The following is a 20339-nucleotide window of genomic DNA, read 5'->3' as shown; positions in this document are numbered from 1 at the left end:
ACATGTTGACAACACTTAGAGGTATATAGAAGAGATTTGGCATGCAATATCTATCTGTTATGTGACATTCTGGTAGAGAAAATATCTCACTGAAAGTACAGTGAAGCCCTTTATGTCTTATTGATAAGGCAGACATAAAAATGTACTGATTTAATACAGACTGTGTCCCTTATGTTTCACTATAAGCTGTGATATGACCTCTTGCAAAAAGACATTGCAAGATGTGTGAATTTCACAGTAAAAGGCTGTAGGTGCTATAAATGAGTGTAAATTTTTTTTTTTAAAGCATGTGCTATCACAGTGGGGAGAAGGTGTTGTAACAGTTCATAAATACTTGACTAAATGTATTTGCCACAGTGATCTGGGCTCTAGCCTTTTAAACCATGAACCACCAACCTTAAATCCCCTTTTTTTACACTATTTACTGGATCATGCAACTGCGTAGGCTCTAAAAAAAAAAAAAAAAAAAAAAAAAAAAAGGAAGAAGAAAGAGCATTAGCCAGACTGAGAGTGAGGGAACACAGATGCAAGACAGGAGGAGGGTGCATAGAGGAGGGAGGGCGGGTACGCGCTGGCTGCTCTCCGCAGTACAGATCTGCTGAGAGCACCAGAGCAGAGCTCCTCCACAGACCACAGCCGCAGGGCACGCACTGCAGCTCAGAGGAAAACCTCACATAGAAATATACGCTGGAGGAGAAACTGCTACCTCACAAGACAGAAGATAAGACAAAGAGGAAGAGAAGAGGTGGTGAGAAAAACTAGCGATTTTCTTGGAAGAACAGAACTTCCAGAGCAAACGGCTCTTCACATTCTACTTTTGGAGTCCATTTTATAATTTATCTTCTGCCTCATTTTTTGGTCTGTGAAACACAACTTTGCCTTTGTAAAAGTTTGATATACAGGTCTGAATTTTTATTTCCAATCAGCATTTCTGCCCATCTGGCTCTTTTGGCGATTCTAGCAGTGTTTTAATATCTGTGTGTATGTGCGTGTTTCTTAGGGTGTTTAAGCATCCTTTTCTGACTGACCTCAGTGAATAATGGTCAAGTTAACTTAGGTACTTAGGTGTAAATGTGTGGAAGACAAAATCAATTGTTTTGTTCTGAAGCTACACTACAAGCTTAAGTTGGCAGGTCAATTTTTATTTATCTCATTTATACTTTCTTTCTCCAAGGATCCGCTTCAAGGACCTGAAGATGTCTGATCACAGAAACTACTGAGGCAGATTATTCTTTGCAATAAGGATCGCTCCCCACGCTATAGCAAAATCTCCTGAAAGGACATTGTGGAGACACTTGCAAGCTCAAACCTTTTCTCTCCATATATTGGAAGCCTCGGCCCCATCTGCCCCCGCCTCGACCTCAACCTCAGGATGGCTGGCTGTACCTGCCGCTGCAGGCAAGGCTTGCTCAAACTAATGCAGTCCTTGCAGAGATTGGTCTCAGGAACCCTCACAAAAGGTACTGTGGCGTTTTACTCTAATACAGATGCACTCACAACATATTTCAGTCAGATGTGCGTTAACACAGTTCATGACTTCTTTTCATCTTGATTAGATCATCTGCATGAGCGGGTGTATTTGATATCGTACAAAAACTTAAGCACAACAATTCATATGATATCTTACAAAGTTACAATGACCAGGGTCACGTGACCATTGAGTTTAGCTACAAAAAGGTAACTAAACTCTGTGGTGACGGTCATGCCGGAAAAAAAATGGGTTAAAACATCGGCCACCATTAGCATGGCAGTATTGAGTTGTGTGTTATGCAGCTGCAGCAGCCATGGGTCAAGGCCAAGATTCAACTCCCACATCGGCCAAAGTAAAATCTATTCATCAACAGCCATGTGTTCTGTCAAAAGTTTCCTTGAGCAAAACACCGAGCCCTTGTTTTACAAGTCTAAGTCAGTAAGAGTTTTAGCTCACAACATTTGAATATAAACACTCTTTACTTCTTATTTGATTGCAAGATGTGAGAATGCAACACAAGTCTTGATTTAAATCCCTATAAGAGCATCTGTTGCCAGTCAGAGAAGATTTGTATAACTGAGTTTGAACTGCTAATCCATTTCAATTTCAATTTTATTTGTAAGGGACAATGTGCAATTAAAACATACCGTAAATGTAACCATATGATGCATTGCACCAGAATTAACCTTAGGCTAATTTACATCTGAAGTCCTACAGTACCCTCAGGATAAACATGTTTTGAGTTTTGGACACTGGAATAGTATGTAATTACTTTTTCCGACTTTTCTCTAATTTTTGCTTTTCTTCTTGTGAAATACTGGATGTTTTCACTGTGGGTTTTAAAACTCCTTCAAATGAAACAGCCTGACAAGGAAAATTCACTATTTGGTTGAACTGTTCACAATTCCTGTACAAGCAAAGGCCATAACCTGTAATGAGAAGTCATAAGTAGACCTTGCTTCTTTTTAAGGGGTCACGAGCCAAATAGGTTGGAAACCTCTGAGTCAAGAGACCAGCATTGTATATCAGTTTGCATCATTGCTACTATAATTCAAGTTATTAATTAACATTGCCATTCTAAGTTAAGTAAGTCCTATTTCAAAATGTTTTTTGAAAGTTTTTATTTTGTCATATTTCTTTTTCACCTTCACCTTAAACACTTTTAGCATTTTTAACATGTGCAAACTAGCAGGTACATCAGAGATTGTGGTACGGTTTATGTTGTTTTAATGTTACAATGCACATTTGCTTTCAGGACACTGTCATCAAGGGTGTTAAAAAAGGGTTTGTTGGCTTTGCCTATGGGGTACCTTTTACTTGCAATGATGACGTGGTGTACAGTATGCTTCATCCGTACACACACCCCTTAGGGCAACCGTTGCGATACACTCTCAACCCCTTGTCATGTTCATCCTCTTGGTGTTAAAAGCCGTGGCTCTCGCTCTCCTCCTGACCTCCATCATCCTCTAGTTGAAAGTGACTTTTTTTAACCTTAATAGCAAAAACCTAACGCTGAGTCACCAAGTCAGAGGGCAGCTGCAAGTCAGTCATGACTGATGAAACACAATGCTGCTCTCACCTCTCACCTGGCCTGATATACAGTATAAACACATAAAATATGTGTGTAGGCCATGCTTCATTTAAACTCTCAACGTGACTTTCACATTGCGTATGTTTTTTTTTTTTCTCCATCATTTGTTTCCCCTAATACAAATGTAGTCTCCAGATGCTTATTTTCAAATCAGCAATATTTGGATAGTTTTACTATACCGCTCTAAATCCTTTGTAAGCATATCCACTGCCAGGAATCGATTTGTTACAGTCTTGTTTTTTTTATTTTCAAAAGTAGCAAGCTATTTGTAAGAACTCAATCTAATAGCTGGTATCTTGTATAATGCTGTATTCTATTTAGGCATTTATACAGTTTCTGTCATGAATGTACAATTGGCGGGAGCAACAATAGCGCTGCTTACCATATAAAGCAGAATCCATCCAATTTTGATTTACCCTCATACTGACAAAACTCTTACGGACTACTTATGCCTTGTTACCTGGGTAGTTCAGACACTGTTAAAATCAACCTAACCTCAAAAACACCTAAAGTATATTCATAATTGTATGGTATTCCTTCGATATAAAGAAAACTAATAAGTACTGCGGTTTGTGCAGCTTTAATGAAATGTAATGAAACCTGCTGAGAATGAAACTACGTGTTCTAAAGTTGTGGCTTTGTCATCTTCTGTGCTATTCTAGAAATAATACAGCCTACTTACAGTATGGCCGCATGGGTTGACAATCTAGGTCATGCGATGCAGCCACATGTCTGTATTGTCTAAAAACTGAGAGAATGTGTGAACTATCCTTCCTTTTATATAACACATTAATATGTGAACAATTCCAAATCTACTTTTACAGCACGATGGTTAATCTCCAATTGGTTGGACTAATTACCAAAGTAAAAAAAATAATAAAATGCAGAAAAAGCCTGACTTTCAGATGTTGTCCTGTGTCTTGTGTTAACCTATAGCTACTGTATATTTTGCATTATGGAGTGGCTTTTTGGCAATGTTTTGAGCAGCATAAGAGCTTGAAAGTGACTGTCTCATGCCAAAAACAATATTATATCCAGAGCACAAATAAGTAATCTGTGTGCACAATTTAGTAAGCACAAATTACTTATTCAAAAGCATGGATTGGGTTTTCCATGGCAACTCCTGGGCTCCGGTCATTATTTGTAGATGCCAGTGATCTTGCCCTCTGCATCCTCGAAGGACTAGCAGTATATGAAATGGAGTGTGAGTTCTATTGAACATCTAGTCCCTTGACATGTTGCCTCTGTGCATGTTTGCTGCTTCTACTCAAATGTTCTTTTATGCTTTGCTGATTGCAGCACACAGTACTGACCTTAGTTACTTACGGTTGAGATGCTTGTGCATTGGGCAGCACAGGGCCTGTGTCTTCTTTGAACTCCATAATTGAATGTCACTGAGTTAATTAGGGTGCCTCTAGACAAAATACTAAGTTTTAAATTGTCTCAACTGGGAATTGATTCTATCACTTCAACCCACAGTGGGGTTTTTTATGTTTTTTACTGCTATTGTGAGAGAAAAGTGTTTGGTGGATAGCTTTCTAAATTAACACAACACTTATGCATTTTCAGCTCCTCATTGTCATATCAACATGCCCAAGCTTTTATATACACATTTTAAAGGTTTGGACACACTAACACACATTAACAGATTGCATCACATATTGTACATATGTTCCCTGTTATTGTGTCCATTTAAATTTTAAGGAAAGTTCTTATATTTTTTTCTTTCATATTCTCAACCAAAAGGGGACTGAGAGCTCCATTTACCTCATGCAAGGCTATACGTGTCATGTAATTTTAGTGGTCATGTGAAACAGTGGTATGCAGCATGGAAAACAATACATAACCTTCGGTTATGATAACATATAAGACATATTCAAGACATATGAGAATGGTCTTGCTTTGTAGGTTTATGGCACGTGAGACAATAGTCTTGTCTTGTAGTTGCGTTACAGATTGAAACTTTTCTCTGCACAATTCACTGAAAGAGGATCTTCAGAGCACTTGCATGCTATCATATGCATGGAAGAAGGCATGGAAATATGCACACACATGCATATTCAGCTTCACACACGCAAACATGTCAAGTAGACTAAAAATGTAAGTCCCTCATCTCCAGCACACACGTATCTCCAGTAGTTTGGTTTGTTAAGCATATTTGCCTGCACACACTTATAGCTGCAGATAGTGTAATGAACCATAAAACTATGCCCACTCACCTTTTAAATGTTCTGCTTATAAAGGCAGCAGCATGTGTATTCATTTTCAGACCTTTAAACATTGCACCCTGGAGTGTTAGTTAGGGTTGGGTGGAGATATGTCTTGAGGGACACTTATTCTTAGGTCCCCATTAGTGGCTACTGTACGTTATACTCTTGTTTCATATAGTTTCTCTTATAAAAAATAGTTCTGTTGTAATCTGTAAGGCCGCTTAATTTCTTTATGACAAACAAAAACATTATCAAGACATGCATGCATGTGGCTCGCTTTTTAAGTGTACAGGTGTATTTGTATTGTAGATTGGAAAACTAAATATAATGAATAATTCCTAGTTAGCATTGGAAGCTATATGAGCCACTGAGAAAATAGTGTCAACACTATTACTCCTAGCTCAGGTATTAATATTTATGTCATGTGTATGACAAAACAAAGCTAACATGAAACAAAAAGTGTGAATAGCTTATGGTGGCTAATCTTAAATTTGAGGTAAATATTGCATCATGGACTGTCCAGAGTCAGTTCACTGACTTTATGACTCTCCTCCGCTTGTTGCAACTTTAGTTAAATGCTAAAAAGTAGTTTAGCATTTAGCATTATCCCATTATTGTCATTTGTAGCCACAGAAGCCACTGTTCCGTTATATAAGCTGTGTCTCAATTTTGATACTTTGATACCACTTAGTACACTTCCATTCAATACACTGCATACACATGTACTTACCATAGACACATATAAAATGGACCAACAGATCCCGCTGCTCTGGACAGAGACCAATGAAGGATATTAGAAGCACTTTGCGTTACTGTTAGAGACAACGTAAATGTGACGTGAGCAACCTGTCTGAAAGTTGTAAGTCTTCTGGTAGCTGTGCCAAGAGAAATCTCAATCATTCCCAATCTTGCAGAGACGGAGAGCGTAGGTATATGTAAGGAGATAACATAGACACAGGCTAAATGTTAACTAAAATGCTAGTTAACATTAGTAATTAAACGTAAATAGCTAATGGAAGTCGAAACTGCCTGCCAGCTTCTCCTGTACAATACGGTAATCCCTCTACTACAATCTTTAGCCTATTTTTACAAAAACGGCTGCTGAGGTACAAGGTAATGGAGCCTTTTATACTTTGTCGTGTTTCTTTAGAACTAAACAATGGACAAATAGTCTTTAAACGCTTCAGATGTAAAGTTATTCGCTGTCAAAATGACGTCAAAATGAATGCCAGTCGTTTGGAATGCTAACGGGAGGTGATCGTTTTGTAGCATCAAAATGGCGCCATAGTAGGTTTGAGTTCTGAAGCGAAGCTTACCCCCTTGAGTCTGACAGGGTAGTGTCTTGAATCACTTCTTCTTCTTCTTCTTCTTCTTCTTCTTCTTCTTCTTCTTCTTCTTCTTCTTCTTTTTTTAATGGCGAATTGCAACCAGGCAGAACATTACCGCCATCTATTGTTGGCTCTCAAAATAGTTTCTCACTTCAATTTTTTTTGTTTCTTGCTTGTGTGTGCCCCATGTTTCACATGAGATGGAGATTGCGCGCTCCCGATGTATTAGTTCAGTGTTCCCCGGAGCAACCGCAACCGCTGCAGCTTCATCAGCCGCTATTTTCACAAGTTTTGTGGTCCCTCCCCTTCCACTATACGTAGACAAGATGGTATCCATTGAGGGTGAGAAGTGTCCAGCGTTCCACACTCAACTTTTGAGCCTTGATGAGTACAGCATTCGGACACACTGCATTTTGCCATACTTGTCAGTGTGAACACACTTATGCACTCAAATTAGCTAATGTAATTGAGACATTTTGCTTTAAAGAATTATCTTGAGACCAAAATGGTGATTATTTCAACGTGTTTGCCTTTACTGTACTAGCCTGCATTTTCTTGTGTTTCGCACTGAGTCAGGTCCTATTAGAAATAGTAGGAGTGTAGCTGAAGACAGAAACCCTCTCATCCGGCCCCATGCTGCACCTGTCCCTCGCTATTACAAGTCACATGTGTCCTCTAAGTGCATAACCTTGCAGCAAGAGTCACATCCTCCCCCACTGCGGAGACAGATTCAGATCTCCGTGTACTTCTACCAAAGCTAATGACCAAAACAAATGGCAGAATTACCCTGCATTTGTGAACTTTTCTCGCCAAAGACTGTCTTCCTTCTCCTCCCATTCTCTATCACTTTTTCTGTGGCTGTAAAACGAGTGGATTGGAGCCGACAGTGTGTGTCTCTGCTTTTAATTTTTTACATCACCTCACTACACACTTTTATGTAACCGTCTTCTTCTATATTTATCTCTTGCCTCCTCTGTGTGTTTCATTCTCCACATTAATTCTCTCCAGCCTCATTTTTTTACTATCTGATATATTACTTCTAGAATCATCTGTTAATGGACACGTATTTGGTGAAGTGAACAGTATGGTGGAGGTTAGATGATGTGTAATAGGTTGTAGTTCTGAATGCTCATATGTTGTTGAACTCATTTTTGCTCATATTATAGATAGTCAAGAGCAAAATGAGCTTGCAATGGAGACCCAAACTGACCAGAGTATCAGGACAAACTGTACTCTCCTGCCACCTGTTGTTCAAAGAGTAACACCACAACATAACAAAAGAGTAGTTGCATATTTTTTCATAGGAAGATTTGTTTTGTTTTAAGAGCACTGAACAGTGTGGAAGATCACAGGACTCCAGGCTCCCCACTTTTGTAATATTTAATTAAAACTTAAAATTCCTTAAGTCAACATACTTTGATATTAATTTTATATATAAAACGTTTGCTACAATATGCTATGTTTTAAATATTAGGTACATTATTCAAATAACAAATTACTAATTAAGAAAGCTGGCAAATATTTGGACTGTGACTAACTATTTGTATTATTTTCAATTACTCATCTGATTGATTAACTAATAACCAAGGTTACCTAAGGCCAAATGCTGTATTCAAATTGCTTGTTTGTCTGAATAGTGAAAAAGACCCACAACTATCAAATTTAGAATTATATGAAAACATGAAAAGCTATATTAAGCAGTTTTTGTTTTGTTTTACTTGAGAAGTACCTTTTTTTTTACTTTTACAACCACATTTTCTCAAAATACAGAAGGCCTATATTTGTGAATATTAACATCAATGTAAACTGTCAATACAGGTCATTCCAAAAATGGCTCTTTCTCTGCATAAAGAGAGTTACGGAGAGGTACTATACTATTCTCAACAACGGTGCAGTCTATCCATAGTTCATGTGTTAAACCGGATACACATCCAGTTACACGGATACATCTTGTAGGCCTTTCCCCTTCATCAAAAACATATTTGTCTTATCTTAAAGCACAACCAGTTAGTTAAAGTCTATGATATGGAGTATAGGATAAGATAAGATAAGATATGATATGATATTATAAGATAAGATGCAAAAATTAAAATTGCAAATGTAAAAGTATATGATAATAAGAAAAGGTGCACATCCAAAACAATATACACAATGCCAAAACCAGGTTAATATGCAAGTGAAAGAGGAATGTTGAGGTGAAGAAGAGAGGAGTAGAGATGAAATAATGAAATGATGGGCGCTCTTGCGTAACGAGACTAGAGAACCACTTAGTAGGTCGGAAACTGACATCTCACGTCAAAACAGAGATTGCAGTTTCCTCAAGATCAAAAGCGTCTTTTGTCTCCTTCCTCTCACAAATTTAATTTGTTGAGCATGACAAAAGGGCCTTATTTCATCACATTTAAAGAACAGTTTCAGTCAGATACTGGAAAATCTAACTGAGTGAAAAGGAAAAACGTGCAAACATGCATCTTTTGATTATTATGGCTATGAATTGGGATATTAACATACAAAGGAGTATGTGTTGTTAATAAGTGTGCTCATGCTCATTTGGTCTTGATTCTTACTTCTATTGGTCTTCTACCTTTTGTACGGTGCCTTTAACCCGTTTGCGACTGGTGAGTCCTGCCTGTTTGTGGTGGTGAGCTGAGTCGTGTTGATCAGGAACTGCTTAAAAAATAATGAGGAGATTATGGGGTCTGACAGCAGTGCAGTGTCACGGCGCGGGATAATATGCTGCATAAAGGCAGTTCCAGATGGCAAACATCTGTCATGGGGATTACAACGGATTACTTATAGTTTTCTGAATCTCCATTTGCAAGTGTTTGTACTGTCTGTGTGTGTTTGTGTGTCACGGGGCTCATTTATTTTTGCAAGTGGACAGGAAAGATTGTCTAAACAGCTGTGATATCACTAGTAATTTTCATATATGCTTCCTGGTCCCAGATGAGCTGTGCTGATTTTTCCAGGAAGGAATAAATCTTTGGGGAAATCCCTGCATGAAATGCATAAGTGTAGGAGGTAACTTTTAATTTTGGTGTGGCAGTATTTGATTGGAGGAAATTGGGATGCAAAAAGGAAAAGGTAAAGGTAGGACACCTAGCATGTAAGAGGTGTACATTTCTTAGAATTATGCATGACTTTATGTTTAATTAATCAGTGCAAGTTCTTACCTCAGCTCCACCTGGGCAGGACTGCCGTCAGCAAACAGTACGCACGCACGCACAAACACACCCACACACCCCCCCCCCCCCACACACACACACACACACACACACACACACACACACGGAAAGAGTAAGGTACAGAGAGCAGAGCATTTCTGGTCTGTCACTCAGTGCCTTTCCACATACCAACGCTATCACGTTTTAAATAATCTTTCTTTAGAATAAATCAATGTGAATTTTGATCTTTGTCTGAGTCCTGCTGAGAATCAATGCCCTTATGTGTCACATAACATATCAAATTCTAAAACAGTAATATCGTGTTTAAGACATATTTTACTCATTCGCTGCATTTACTACAGGGAATTATATTGTTTAAATTGAAAAAGCACTTATACTATACACTTACTTCTGCTTCCAACAGCCCTGTTTGATTTTTAATGCTCACGCGCTTCCCTTGCTTGTAGGGAAATTAACATTACTCACTCCTAATGTGTTCCTTCCCCTAATGCACACAGTCTAACTCAATCTACTTGGAAGCTGCTACATTAATATTAATTGACACCATTAAACACACTGATTTTCTTGTATGTATCACAGTAAAAATCAATCAGTAAATCTCTGTTGTCCTTTGCGACCAACCAACACACCCCCGCGCCTATACACACACACACACACACACACACTACTCAGTCACTACACTTTGCACATCTACCTGCATCAACACCTGCCCACTGCCCATACTATACATTTTTTGTATATTTTTCACTCAATCCATTAAACTAAACTATTACTACTACTAGCTATTTTGTATTAGTTTCTCTGTTTATTGTTTATTTCATTTTCATGTTTAATATGTTTGTTTGTTTATGTATGCACCAACCACCAAGGCAAATTCCTCGTAAGTGTAACTTACTTTGACAAAAGACCTGATTCTGATTCGGGGAAATCAGAGAGGGGAAAGGTCTAGCTATGTTACTGTGTTAAATCAACACACACGCACGCACACACACACACACTACACAAGTGAGCTTCAAAGCTAACGTACGTATCTCCATGCTCATTATGGTACAAACCATGCATCAGGGAGAAGAGCACCAATTTACAGTGCAATCTGTAAAGAACAGGAATCTGTTACCTTGAAATGCATGTCTTTCACCTGCTACCGTTCACTTGTGAGTAGTGTTATTACAGAGTACTGCATCAGTTCAGCACTCCACAACAACATGAGGGCATGAGGAGGCATGAGCTAGAAATAGGGGAAAGGCTGACAGATGAGTAGAATCAGGCACAGAACGGAGGGAGTGGCGCAGAAAGGCAGGAGCAGCTTGTGTGTGTGTTTAAAGAGAGAAATCAGAAATCCAAGAGAATCAGCTCAAAGAAGAGAGTCGTCCCTCAGTAACACATCTGAAACCAGTGAGAGGAATCAACAGGGGCAAAGCCACTTTAAGATTCAAATCTGTGGAGGCAGATCACAACGAGAGACTGACAAAGTCGTGAAACAAATAGAGGACTATTACTCTTTGGGTTGTTTGCCAAGGCTGGTTTCCACGGTGACAACATGGGTGCAGTGGTGGGCACTTTGACCATGCAAACCAAGCAGAGGAGACCATCCAGAGGTAGGTCAACATTAGTCAGAAAAAAAGATGGAGAGAAGACAAAAGAGCAACGGAATACTAGACTAAAGTGAGATAGTGAGCAGATCTAACTAACACACAGAAAGAAAGCATTCAGATAATAATTTGTAATTCATAATATGTGTTCCATGTTATTTTTCTGTGTGTTGCACACATTTAACATAAACAACAACATTTATACGTTGGTCATGATTCTGTGGAGTGACTATAAATTATGGATGAAGGAAGTCAGTCAGAAAACAGCAAATATAGACCGGCTAATGCATTTACTGAATCTTACTCACATGTAGTCAAATTACATATGCATGTAAAGTACGTTAACTGATAGCATTGATGCCATTTTTTTACATACAGTATGGAAAAAAACAGAAGAAAGAATAGCTATTTTATAAATAAAAATGTAGAAATATTGACTCAAGGAAGTGGTAACACAATGTGTGAGGTATCAAGCGATAAGAAGTGCCAGGCATAACTCTGTGGTCACGATACGGAGATTACAATGCGCCATGAAGTAGGATGTCCTTGAAAATAACTAGAGAGGTCTGACTCTATGACTCTAAGTGTGTTCTGTGGGGATGGTCGTTGAATGTGTGAGTGAGTGAGTAAGTGAAAGAGAGAGGGGGAGAGGGTTCAGGCGAGAGCGTGTAAATTAATAGGCAGCTCACATATCATACCTCTCCCTGGCCTTATGCTTGAGATCCTCGTTGTCATGGAGACTGGGTTGTGGGGGAGAGTGTGAACGATACTCAGCCAGGATGAATGACAAAATTATAGCAGCGTGAAACAGAGATAAAATAGATGAACCGGCAAAGAAAGCAATTACTCTCTGTCAGTAGACGGAGCACCTAACAAGACAGGCGGTGCTTGGCGTTTGTTTTTTTACACCGATGAGATGGAATCTTTCATCCTAGTTCTAATAAAAAGCCTTTCAGAAGCCTTTGAACAAAATGCAGGGGAAATGCTCAGAGGTCATCCTGTTTTTTTTTCGCTCCATTAAAGTGTGCCTTGCATAGCAAGCTGTGCAGAGGTACGGAGATACGATGAGACAAGATCAGGCTTTATTGATCCTCAGGATGGGTATCACAGAAACAGGGCAGAGGTTGGGCAAAGCAGTTTAAAAATAAGTCTGAGTCAGAAAGCTAAGTATACATAATAGGATATTGTAGACCACACAACATACAGTGAATGTGCTGTAATGTGCAAAAGCAGCCAAAAATCTTTTTCAAAAACACGGCAGATATTTCTGTCTGGAGGATTTGCTGTTTGTGTTACTGGACACCAGTACCTGCCATTCTATATGTCACCAGTGTGATGGATACGGCTGACTGCTTTGTCAAAAATCACAACACAAGTACAGACAAAAGTCACAGCATAGACTGAAGATTTGAAGCAACAGCTTCTGTCATTCCATGACATGAATGTGAAATATAGTCAAATAAAATAGAAAGTAGGCTAATTGCTGTCATTCTGAAATACCCTTATGTGTAGTTAGAAATAAAGGAATATGTCTGGCGTTATGGGAAATACACTTATCTAGATGATAGTTAGATGAGAGGGAGATACCACTCTCATGTCTATACAATAAATATCCAATTAGCTTAGCTTAGCTTAGCACAAAGACTGAAAGCAAGGGGAAACAGCTGGCCTGGCTCTGTCCACAGTCAAAATCACCATGGCAGCAAAGCTCACTAATTATAACTTTATATCTCCTTTGTTCCATTCGGATATGGAATTGTAAAAATGAAAATTTTGGTTTTTACAGATGTGTTTTTTATGTGCCTGACTAATTCTTCTTCTTTGTCATCACCATGAGGTTGCAAGGCAGCAAACAATTTACTGGATTATACAAACAAACAAGATATAACCTGGTAATTAGTGAGTTTTAGAGGTGTAGGTAGATTTTGTTACCTTTCCCCTCTTTCTAATCTTAATGCTATGCTATGCTATGCTATGCTAAAATAAGATAAGATACATCTTTATTGATCCCCTGCGGGAAAATTCGCTTGTTGCAGCAGTACAATAGAAACAACAGAAATAAATACAGATAAGTATAGAAAGTAACATAAAAAGAATAGAATAAAATAGAAAGTATTTTGATAAACTGAGAGTGGTGTGATTATTGGCAGCAGAGTCAACCCGTCTATGGAAACATGGTGAACCAGACTGATATGGTTAAGTAATAGAACTCAAGTGTTTGTCTGTATTACTGTAATATAATAGATGTCGTATTAATATAACATGTAACATATTAACATAATATAGTCTTATATGTGCATTATGATATAGTGAGGGAACGAGACATAGTAAAGGTGCAGTATAGTGTATAGTATATTACAACAATATAACGTGTATATATATATATATATATATATATATATATATATATATATATATACTAGAGTATAGTGAACAATATAGCATAGTGTATACGATAGTATAACAGTGTAAGATTGTAATGCATTTTATAATACAACAATATGACAGAATAGAATATCAGTATAATATATGGTGACATGTAACCTAATATGGTGTAGTGTACAGTATGGCAGCAGAGAGACAATGGAGAGGGAAAGGTGAGGTGAGAGTTTTGAGTGGAGAAATGACTGTATGTGATGTTATAGTCTGTGGTTCACATTGCTGTTCACAACAACGGCTGGCTGTAGAATTTACTTTATTTATTTGTATTATAATTTGTATTGTATATTATTGACTGTACCGACATGAGAGTGATATTGATCTTCTCATCTAACGCTGAGCAAGAAAGCATATAAGTGGATATCCCAAAATTTTACAGGACATACAGTTGGGAAATGTGGCATGATGTCTGGTGAAACTTTTTTCTTAGGTATTTTTAACACTTGGGCTTGTGTGTGTGTGTGTGTGTGTGTGTGTGTGTGTGTGTGTGTGTGTGTGTGTGTGTGTGTGTGTGTGTGTGTGTGTGTGTGTGTGTGTGTGAACTGGGCTGAAGCTGCTGCAGCAGTTGTCATTAATAGTAAGACAGAGCTGCGGGCTGTCTATGAAATCGCCATCTGACACGCACCTATAATTACCTCCGTCACTTCATCATGTAACACTTCCCTGCCTTGCTAATGAATGTTTATGTACATAACAGCTGTTGCACCATTTGCATCAAGACTCCTGCCTTGAATATAAGCATCAACATTGGGAATCTTGGTACAGAGTCTGCAGCATTTATGTGGCTGAATCTTGTAAGAGTAAATCTCTTAGTTTTAGATATATCTGGTAATCTGATCATTTGTCATCTGGTGAGATTCATATTATCAATATGTGTTTAAAACCCCCAGGCAGTAGCATTTGGTAGTAGGCCTAAACCCCAAATTCTAAATCAATATTCCTTCATTATGCTTGTTTTTCATTCTATCCCATTTGTCATATTTATGTCCTCCAAACATATCGTGTTATCATATACTGCCACGTGTTGTTTTCCTTTTCTCACATTTTTTTGACACTCTGCCACCTCCTTTCTCTCTTCCCATTTCTCCAAGTCCCCCACCTTCCCTAATCAACACATCTGCCTGTTCCATTTCATCCGTTTCTGATCACACATCGCATCTGCAGAAAAAGCAGCACAAACACACGTGTACAGAACAGCAAAGCAAGGCCTTTTGTTGTTTTGTTGTCATGTGATCAGAGGCTTTTACTCACAGGGAAGATAAATGTACAAATTGTGTTTGAAATTGCTTTTTTTTTGATCCAGTGTACGCACCACTGTTCACATTCATCCTTTGTGTCTATCCCCATGACAACAAGCGTCAGGGAGAGGAGCTGTAAGGAAGATGGAGGGAAGATTGAGAGAAAGCAATACATAATCATACTAATATGGTCAGCTGTTAACTGACAGTAAATATTTCACATTAGTTCAGCATTCACAAAAACCTTGAGGGAATAGTACCTAAAAAGGGACTGTCTCAGATAAGGATAATTTTACACTAAATTGCTAAAACAAGCTGACATCTCCATCTTTTTGGTGCATGTGGAAGATCTTTTTCAAACTCATATTTTGATTAATTTAGTTTTAAATTAGCATAGAACTAATAGGAAAGCCTCAAAAACTGTATCTAACCTACATATTTGTAAGCCTGGTTTGATCTCAATAAACACACTGATAGTTGAGACCTTTTTGCATTGATTGAAACTGAAATCTAATACAAACAGGCTCTAAATAAAGATGATTCAATTATTCTTGTACAAAGATCAAATGTAGCTAATTAGCACTTATGTTTAACACTTATCACATACAGTTGATGCCTCATCGAAGTCCTAAAAGGCGGAAGACCAACAGGATATTTGATATTTAATTCAAATTAAGATCACCTCTGGCAGATGATGCATGAAACTAGATACAGTTTCAGCTTAATCTTAACACCACTGCTGAGTGCGTTGAAATGAATGAGCCATCGCTGTCATCCAAAAAGCAGACGTATTATATTCATCTTACTGTAATCTCCTTTTCTTTAAGACTGAGCCAATCAGTGCTGACAGCTTGTGAGCTTGTTTGGAGGTGCATGTGCTTTTAATGTGGAATTTGGTAGGATTTAACAGGGTTTTGATCTTTGTGTTGAAAAAATTCTTCCAAGTATATATCATATAATATAATGTGGTTTATGTAAAAGCAAAATATATTGCTTATATCATAGGCTCCAGTTGGGATATAAAAGTAACCAAGTTTACAGAGACCACCATGTGTATATATGCTGTATTGCAGCGCAAATACAAGGCTACTTTAGGTATTATTTCTTCAGCATTTTTTCTGAGTGTCTGCCTCTGCCAGTGAATGCAATAAAGACTTCCAGAGAAAACTACATGTGGCTGTTTTCTCTTGGATGTTTGCTCATGTTTGAGAACTCATTGGTGTGTGGATGCCCTCTAGCTGGAGACAGTCACTGCGACAAACACTTGGCCACAGCAGGACCAGAACTCTTCACATCATTAACTACCATCAATCTCCACAGCAACCGATACTGAGCACCATGTTGCCATTAAAATCACTCGAGTCCTAAGGGGGAAATCTATTTGTCAAGTACATGCAGTTCTTCTCATCCCTTTCTCTCTTTTTACATGTGACTCCCTTTTGGCCTTATTATTCTGCTGCTTCTCTTGCTTTCCCCGTGAGCGCTCTTTTCTGCCATCTAATCATATTTTTGATACCTTTTTTCCCAACTTAACATTCTTAAGCTTTGCTGAGTTGTCTCTTTCCTGTGTATTACAGTTTTCATCTTTCTAAAGACTGTGAAGAGCCTGTGTTAAACATGGATTATAAAGTCTTGACATGATTCTGTGTAATAAACATATTTCTTTTTGTCTTTTTCTCTCTCTCTTTCTCTCTCTCTCTCTCTCTTCCCTGTAGATAGAACAGATGAGGAGGTGGAGATGGCAACGGTGTGCTACAGACCAGAGGGTCTTGACCAGTTGGAAGCCCAAACTAACTTCAGCAAACAGGAGCTGCAGATCCTCTATCGTGGTTTCAAGAATGTAATAACACACCTTCTGATTTTATTATTAGATTGCTTTGGTGCTTTCCAGATACTTCAAACATTAAAGATTTAGATCACCCTAAAAAAAAAAATTCCATTTACCCCTTAAAGTATCTAGCCATGAAGATTATTTCTATTTAAACAAGACAAGAGTCTATGCTACCAGCTATATGAGGCTGTAGGCTCCTTAGGCACAGCAGTGCTGTAAGTGAAGTTAGTATGCTAACACTCACAATGACAATGCTAACATGCTGATGTGTAGCTGGTAGGCTACAGGCACACTTTTACCATGGTCACCAACTTAGTTTAGTGTATTAGCATTCTAACTTTTGCCAGAGTAAGCACAAAACACATTCTGAGAGTAATGCAAATGTTGAAGTTTTTTGCGGGAATTTTTTACTAAACTTGTTTTTTGCACAAAATAAAATGTTGGTAACAAGTACAAGATATAATCCATTCAATAATTGTTGAGATATAAGTTAAGATAAGTGATGGACTGACAAACCGATATTGTCATCCACAGAACCATAATGCTAGCAGAAATTCAGCAGCAATGTTACTTCACTGAACCTATCTTTAACTCATGTGTCCCAAACTAAAGACCTTGCAATGAACAATTAGGCTACTGAGAACCATTTATTTTCTGCTAAAAGTAAAAAACAACAACATATTGTGAACTGTGAGTAGTGTGTCAGTTATATCTTTGGTTTTATTATGAAACAAATGTTAGCATGCTAATACTGCTGGCTAATAGTGGCTAGCCTAGAGGGACATGGTCATGACTGACACAGTTCTAGTGAGTTCTTCCAACAAACAGGATGTCATTGAGTAGAGTATAATTCATATTTTCTTTTCATAGGAATGTCCAAGTGGTGTTGTAAATGAGGAGACATTTAAACACATTTACGCACAGTTCTTTCCTCATGGAGGTAAATTGCAATGTTTTTGAATCTCTTTCACTGTGCTCTGTGAAGATTTTTGAGAACAGGAGACCTTACACTCATTTTCATTGTGTTGCAGATGCAAGCATGTATGCTCATTATCTTTTCAATGCATTTGACACTACAAACAATGGCTCCATTAAGTTTAAGGTCAGTCATCCTCCTTTTTAAATGCATTTTTTCTAAAATATTACCAATTTCTTTACTACCATGTGCTATGATGCTTTCAGAATCTAACTTTGTTTTAATATTCTGTTGCTATTAGGACTTTGTAATGGGTTTGTCTACACTGCTGCGAGGAACACTGAGAGAAAAGCTTGAGTGGACGTTTCACCTTTATGACATTAACAAAGATGGCTACATAAACAGAGAGGTGAGACTGTGCTGCCACTATGTGTACAGTGTTAGTGTGTCATCTAAAGTCTGTCTTGCTACAATGTGAATTTTCTCCTCTCCCAGGAAATGACTGAGATTGTGAGAGCCATTTATGACATGATGGGCAAGTACACGTACCCTGCACTAAAGGGAGATGTCCCGCAGCAGCATGTGGATGCCTTTTTCCAGGTGAATTTCTAACATATATCATTAAACAAGTCTAAAGTCAACATTTTTGTTAACAGTGTTGTGTGTGCACAGCATGAGAGGAAACAATGTCACACTTAATGTCTCTTGTAATACCCTAGTAGCTTCCCAAATGAACCTCTCTGGTTTTATTGAGACACTTTGCATATGGGCTACACGTTTTCCAATAAGGCTTACAAAGTTTTATTACATAAGCAACTGCAGTCAGTATTTCTTTTACAGTTTTTTTTAATGGTTATTCTACATATGGTGTTCTATACTGCAGTTTTCTACAGTTTCTGTACGCTAATATTGTTACAACATGAGCTTACAATTAACACATTTCCACAACACAATTGTCAAACATTTGCTTCTATTTGATACTGAGCCACATTATAATACACTGGTTTTTGTTTTTTTTTACAGAAAATGGATAAAAACAAAGATGGAGTGCTGACTTTGGAGGAGTTTATTATAGCCTGCCAGGAGGTACAGTATATATTGTACATCTATTGTTGACTATTTCTATATTTAATTATCATAAATATGTAATATGTATAAAGTTTAAATTAAACATATAAAAGTGCATCAATATACAGTTAGACACAGTTAGATATGTTATATGCATGTAGAAATAAATAAAAAATTTGAGCACGGAAGTTTATTCTTGACCTTTGGGAAACAATATGTCATATTTAATCAAAAAACAAAGGTTCTCTAACTAGCTTTTGGAGCTGTCTTCTTCAATGAAGACTGTGAGATGCAGATCTAAAATATTGCAAAACACAAAAAAAAAGATATACTTTATCAAAATGTAATAATTAAATGTATGCATATAACAGTGACAAGAGTGAGCAAGCAAATAATGCATGTAGATATGTATGTAGATTCACCACATGTTCCAAAAAGTTCACATAAATGAACAAAGTCTAAATGAGGGCCATACACACATGCAGAAAAATAGACTTAAACATTTCAAAGATAATAAACTTAAAGCCTCCAATCATCAGCATGCCTACAGTTTTTGAGCACTTGAAAAATATGAATTATGTGCAAAGACAAATTATGTTATATCTAAGCTGCTTCAAGCAGCCTATACAGCCCATACATTACTATATACAGGGGTTCTGTACATTGCTAGTAAATTGCATCATTCTGCCCTGATTACTTGTTTTCTTTCTCCACCCACAGGATGAAATTATGATGAGATCCATGCAGCTGTTTGAAAATGTGATGTAGATCAAGAGGAGATGATGGAAAACATAGACATGGAAAATGAGAGGACTTGGTGTGAGTGTGTGAGTGTGTGAGTGTGTGAGTGTGTGTGTGTGTGTGTGTGTGTGTGTGTGTGTGTGTGTGTGTGTGTGTGTATGTGTGCATGCGTGCATGCGTGCATGCGTGCATGCGTGCGTGTGTGCGTGTGTGCGTGCGTGTGTTAGATATGTGCAATACATCCAGTCTCTCCTCTTCTTTCCATCATATCAGCTCTGGTCTGGATACAGTCAGATTCCCTCACAATGACTTGAATGATGAGACTGGACTGGAATGCTTTTAGCCTTCCTGCAGAGTTTCCCCACACAATACAAACTGACTGATGTGACAGACTTGGATGAAAAAGACATTGCTTTCAGTCCTGTCGAGAAGATTGGTCTGTTAGAGATAAAGATGATCCTACACTGCAAGGCTGCACCAGACCAGCAAAGAGCTATTGTTCAACCAGAAGAGCTTTTTTGTTTTGTTGGCATAAGACGTTCCTTTTTTTTGCCAAAATTTAATTGCATGCTTTTGCAAGAGGTTTTGATTTATCTCTTAACATGTGTCAGATTTGTTATGGGAATTTGGCCATAAGGATTTTTATATATCTCATGCGTCACTGTTGCAGTGACCACTGTACTTTTGTGTTGATCTGGTTGTCACTTGCCTGCGGAGTCTGTATGGTGC

At 37.9% G+C, this 20339-nt stretch overlaps 1 protein-coding gene across 3 annotated transcripts; it reads left to right on the top strand.

Moving 5' to 3' along the window:
• Positions 1–595: 595 nt before the first annotated feature.
• On the top strand, positions 596–19755 carry kcnip1b (Kv channel interacting protein 1 b). Of its 3 annotated transcripts, none has more exons than XM_028595944.1 (9): positions 596–745; positions 1175–1460; positions 16770–16894; positions 17756–17825; positions 17917–17987; positions 18103–18210; positions 18297–18401; positions 18825–18887; positions 19590–19755. In XM_028595944.1, the coding sequence occupies exons 2-9, from the start codon at positions 1373–1375 to the stop codon at positions 19635–19637; spliced, it is 678 nt and encodes a 225-aa protein (XP_028451745.1). In that variant the 5' UTR covers positions 596–745; positions 1175–1372; the 3' UTR covers positions 19638–19755. The 3 variants fall into 3 exon arrangements, with proteins under 3 accessions (XP_028451745.1, XP_028451744.1, XP_028451746.1); XM_028595943.1 differs by having other exon boundaries at positions 596–748; XM_028595945.1 differs by lacking the exons at positions 596–745; positions 1175–1460 and adding an exon at positions 10990–11383.
• The last annotated feature ends 584 nt before the right edge of the window (positions 19756–20339 follow it).

Source organism: Perca flavescens, chromosome 13 (assembly GCF_004354835.1).
Source record: "Perca flavescens isolate YP-PL-M2 chromosome 13, PFLA_1.0, whole genome shotgun sequence".
Classification (NCBI taxonomy): Eukaryota; Metazoa; Chordata; class Actinopteri; order Perciformes; family Percidae; genus Perca; species Perca flavescens.
The sequence above is the reverse complement of the archived record's forward strand: the minus strand, read 5'-3'. Positions and strand labels throughout refer to the sequence as shown.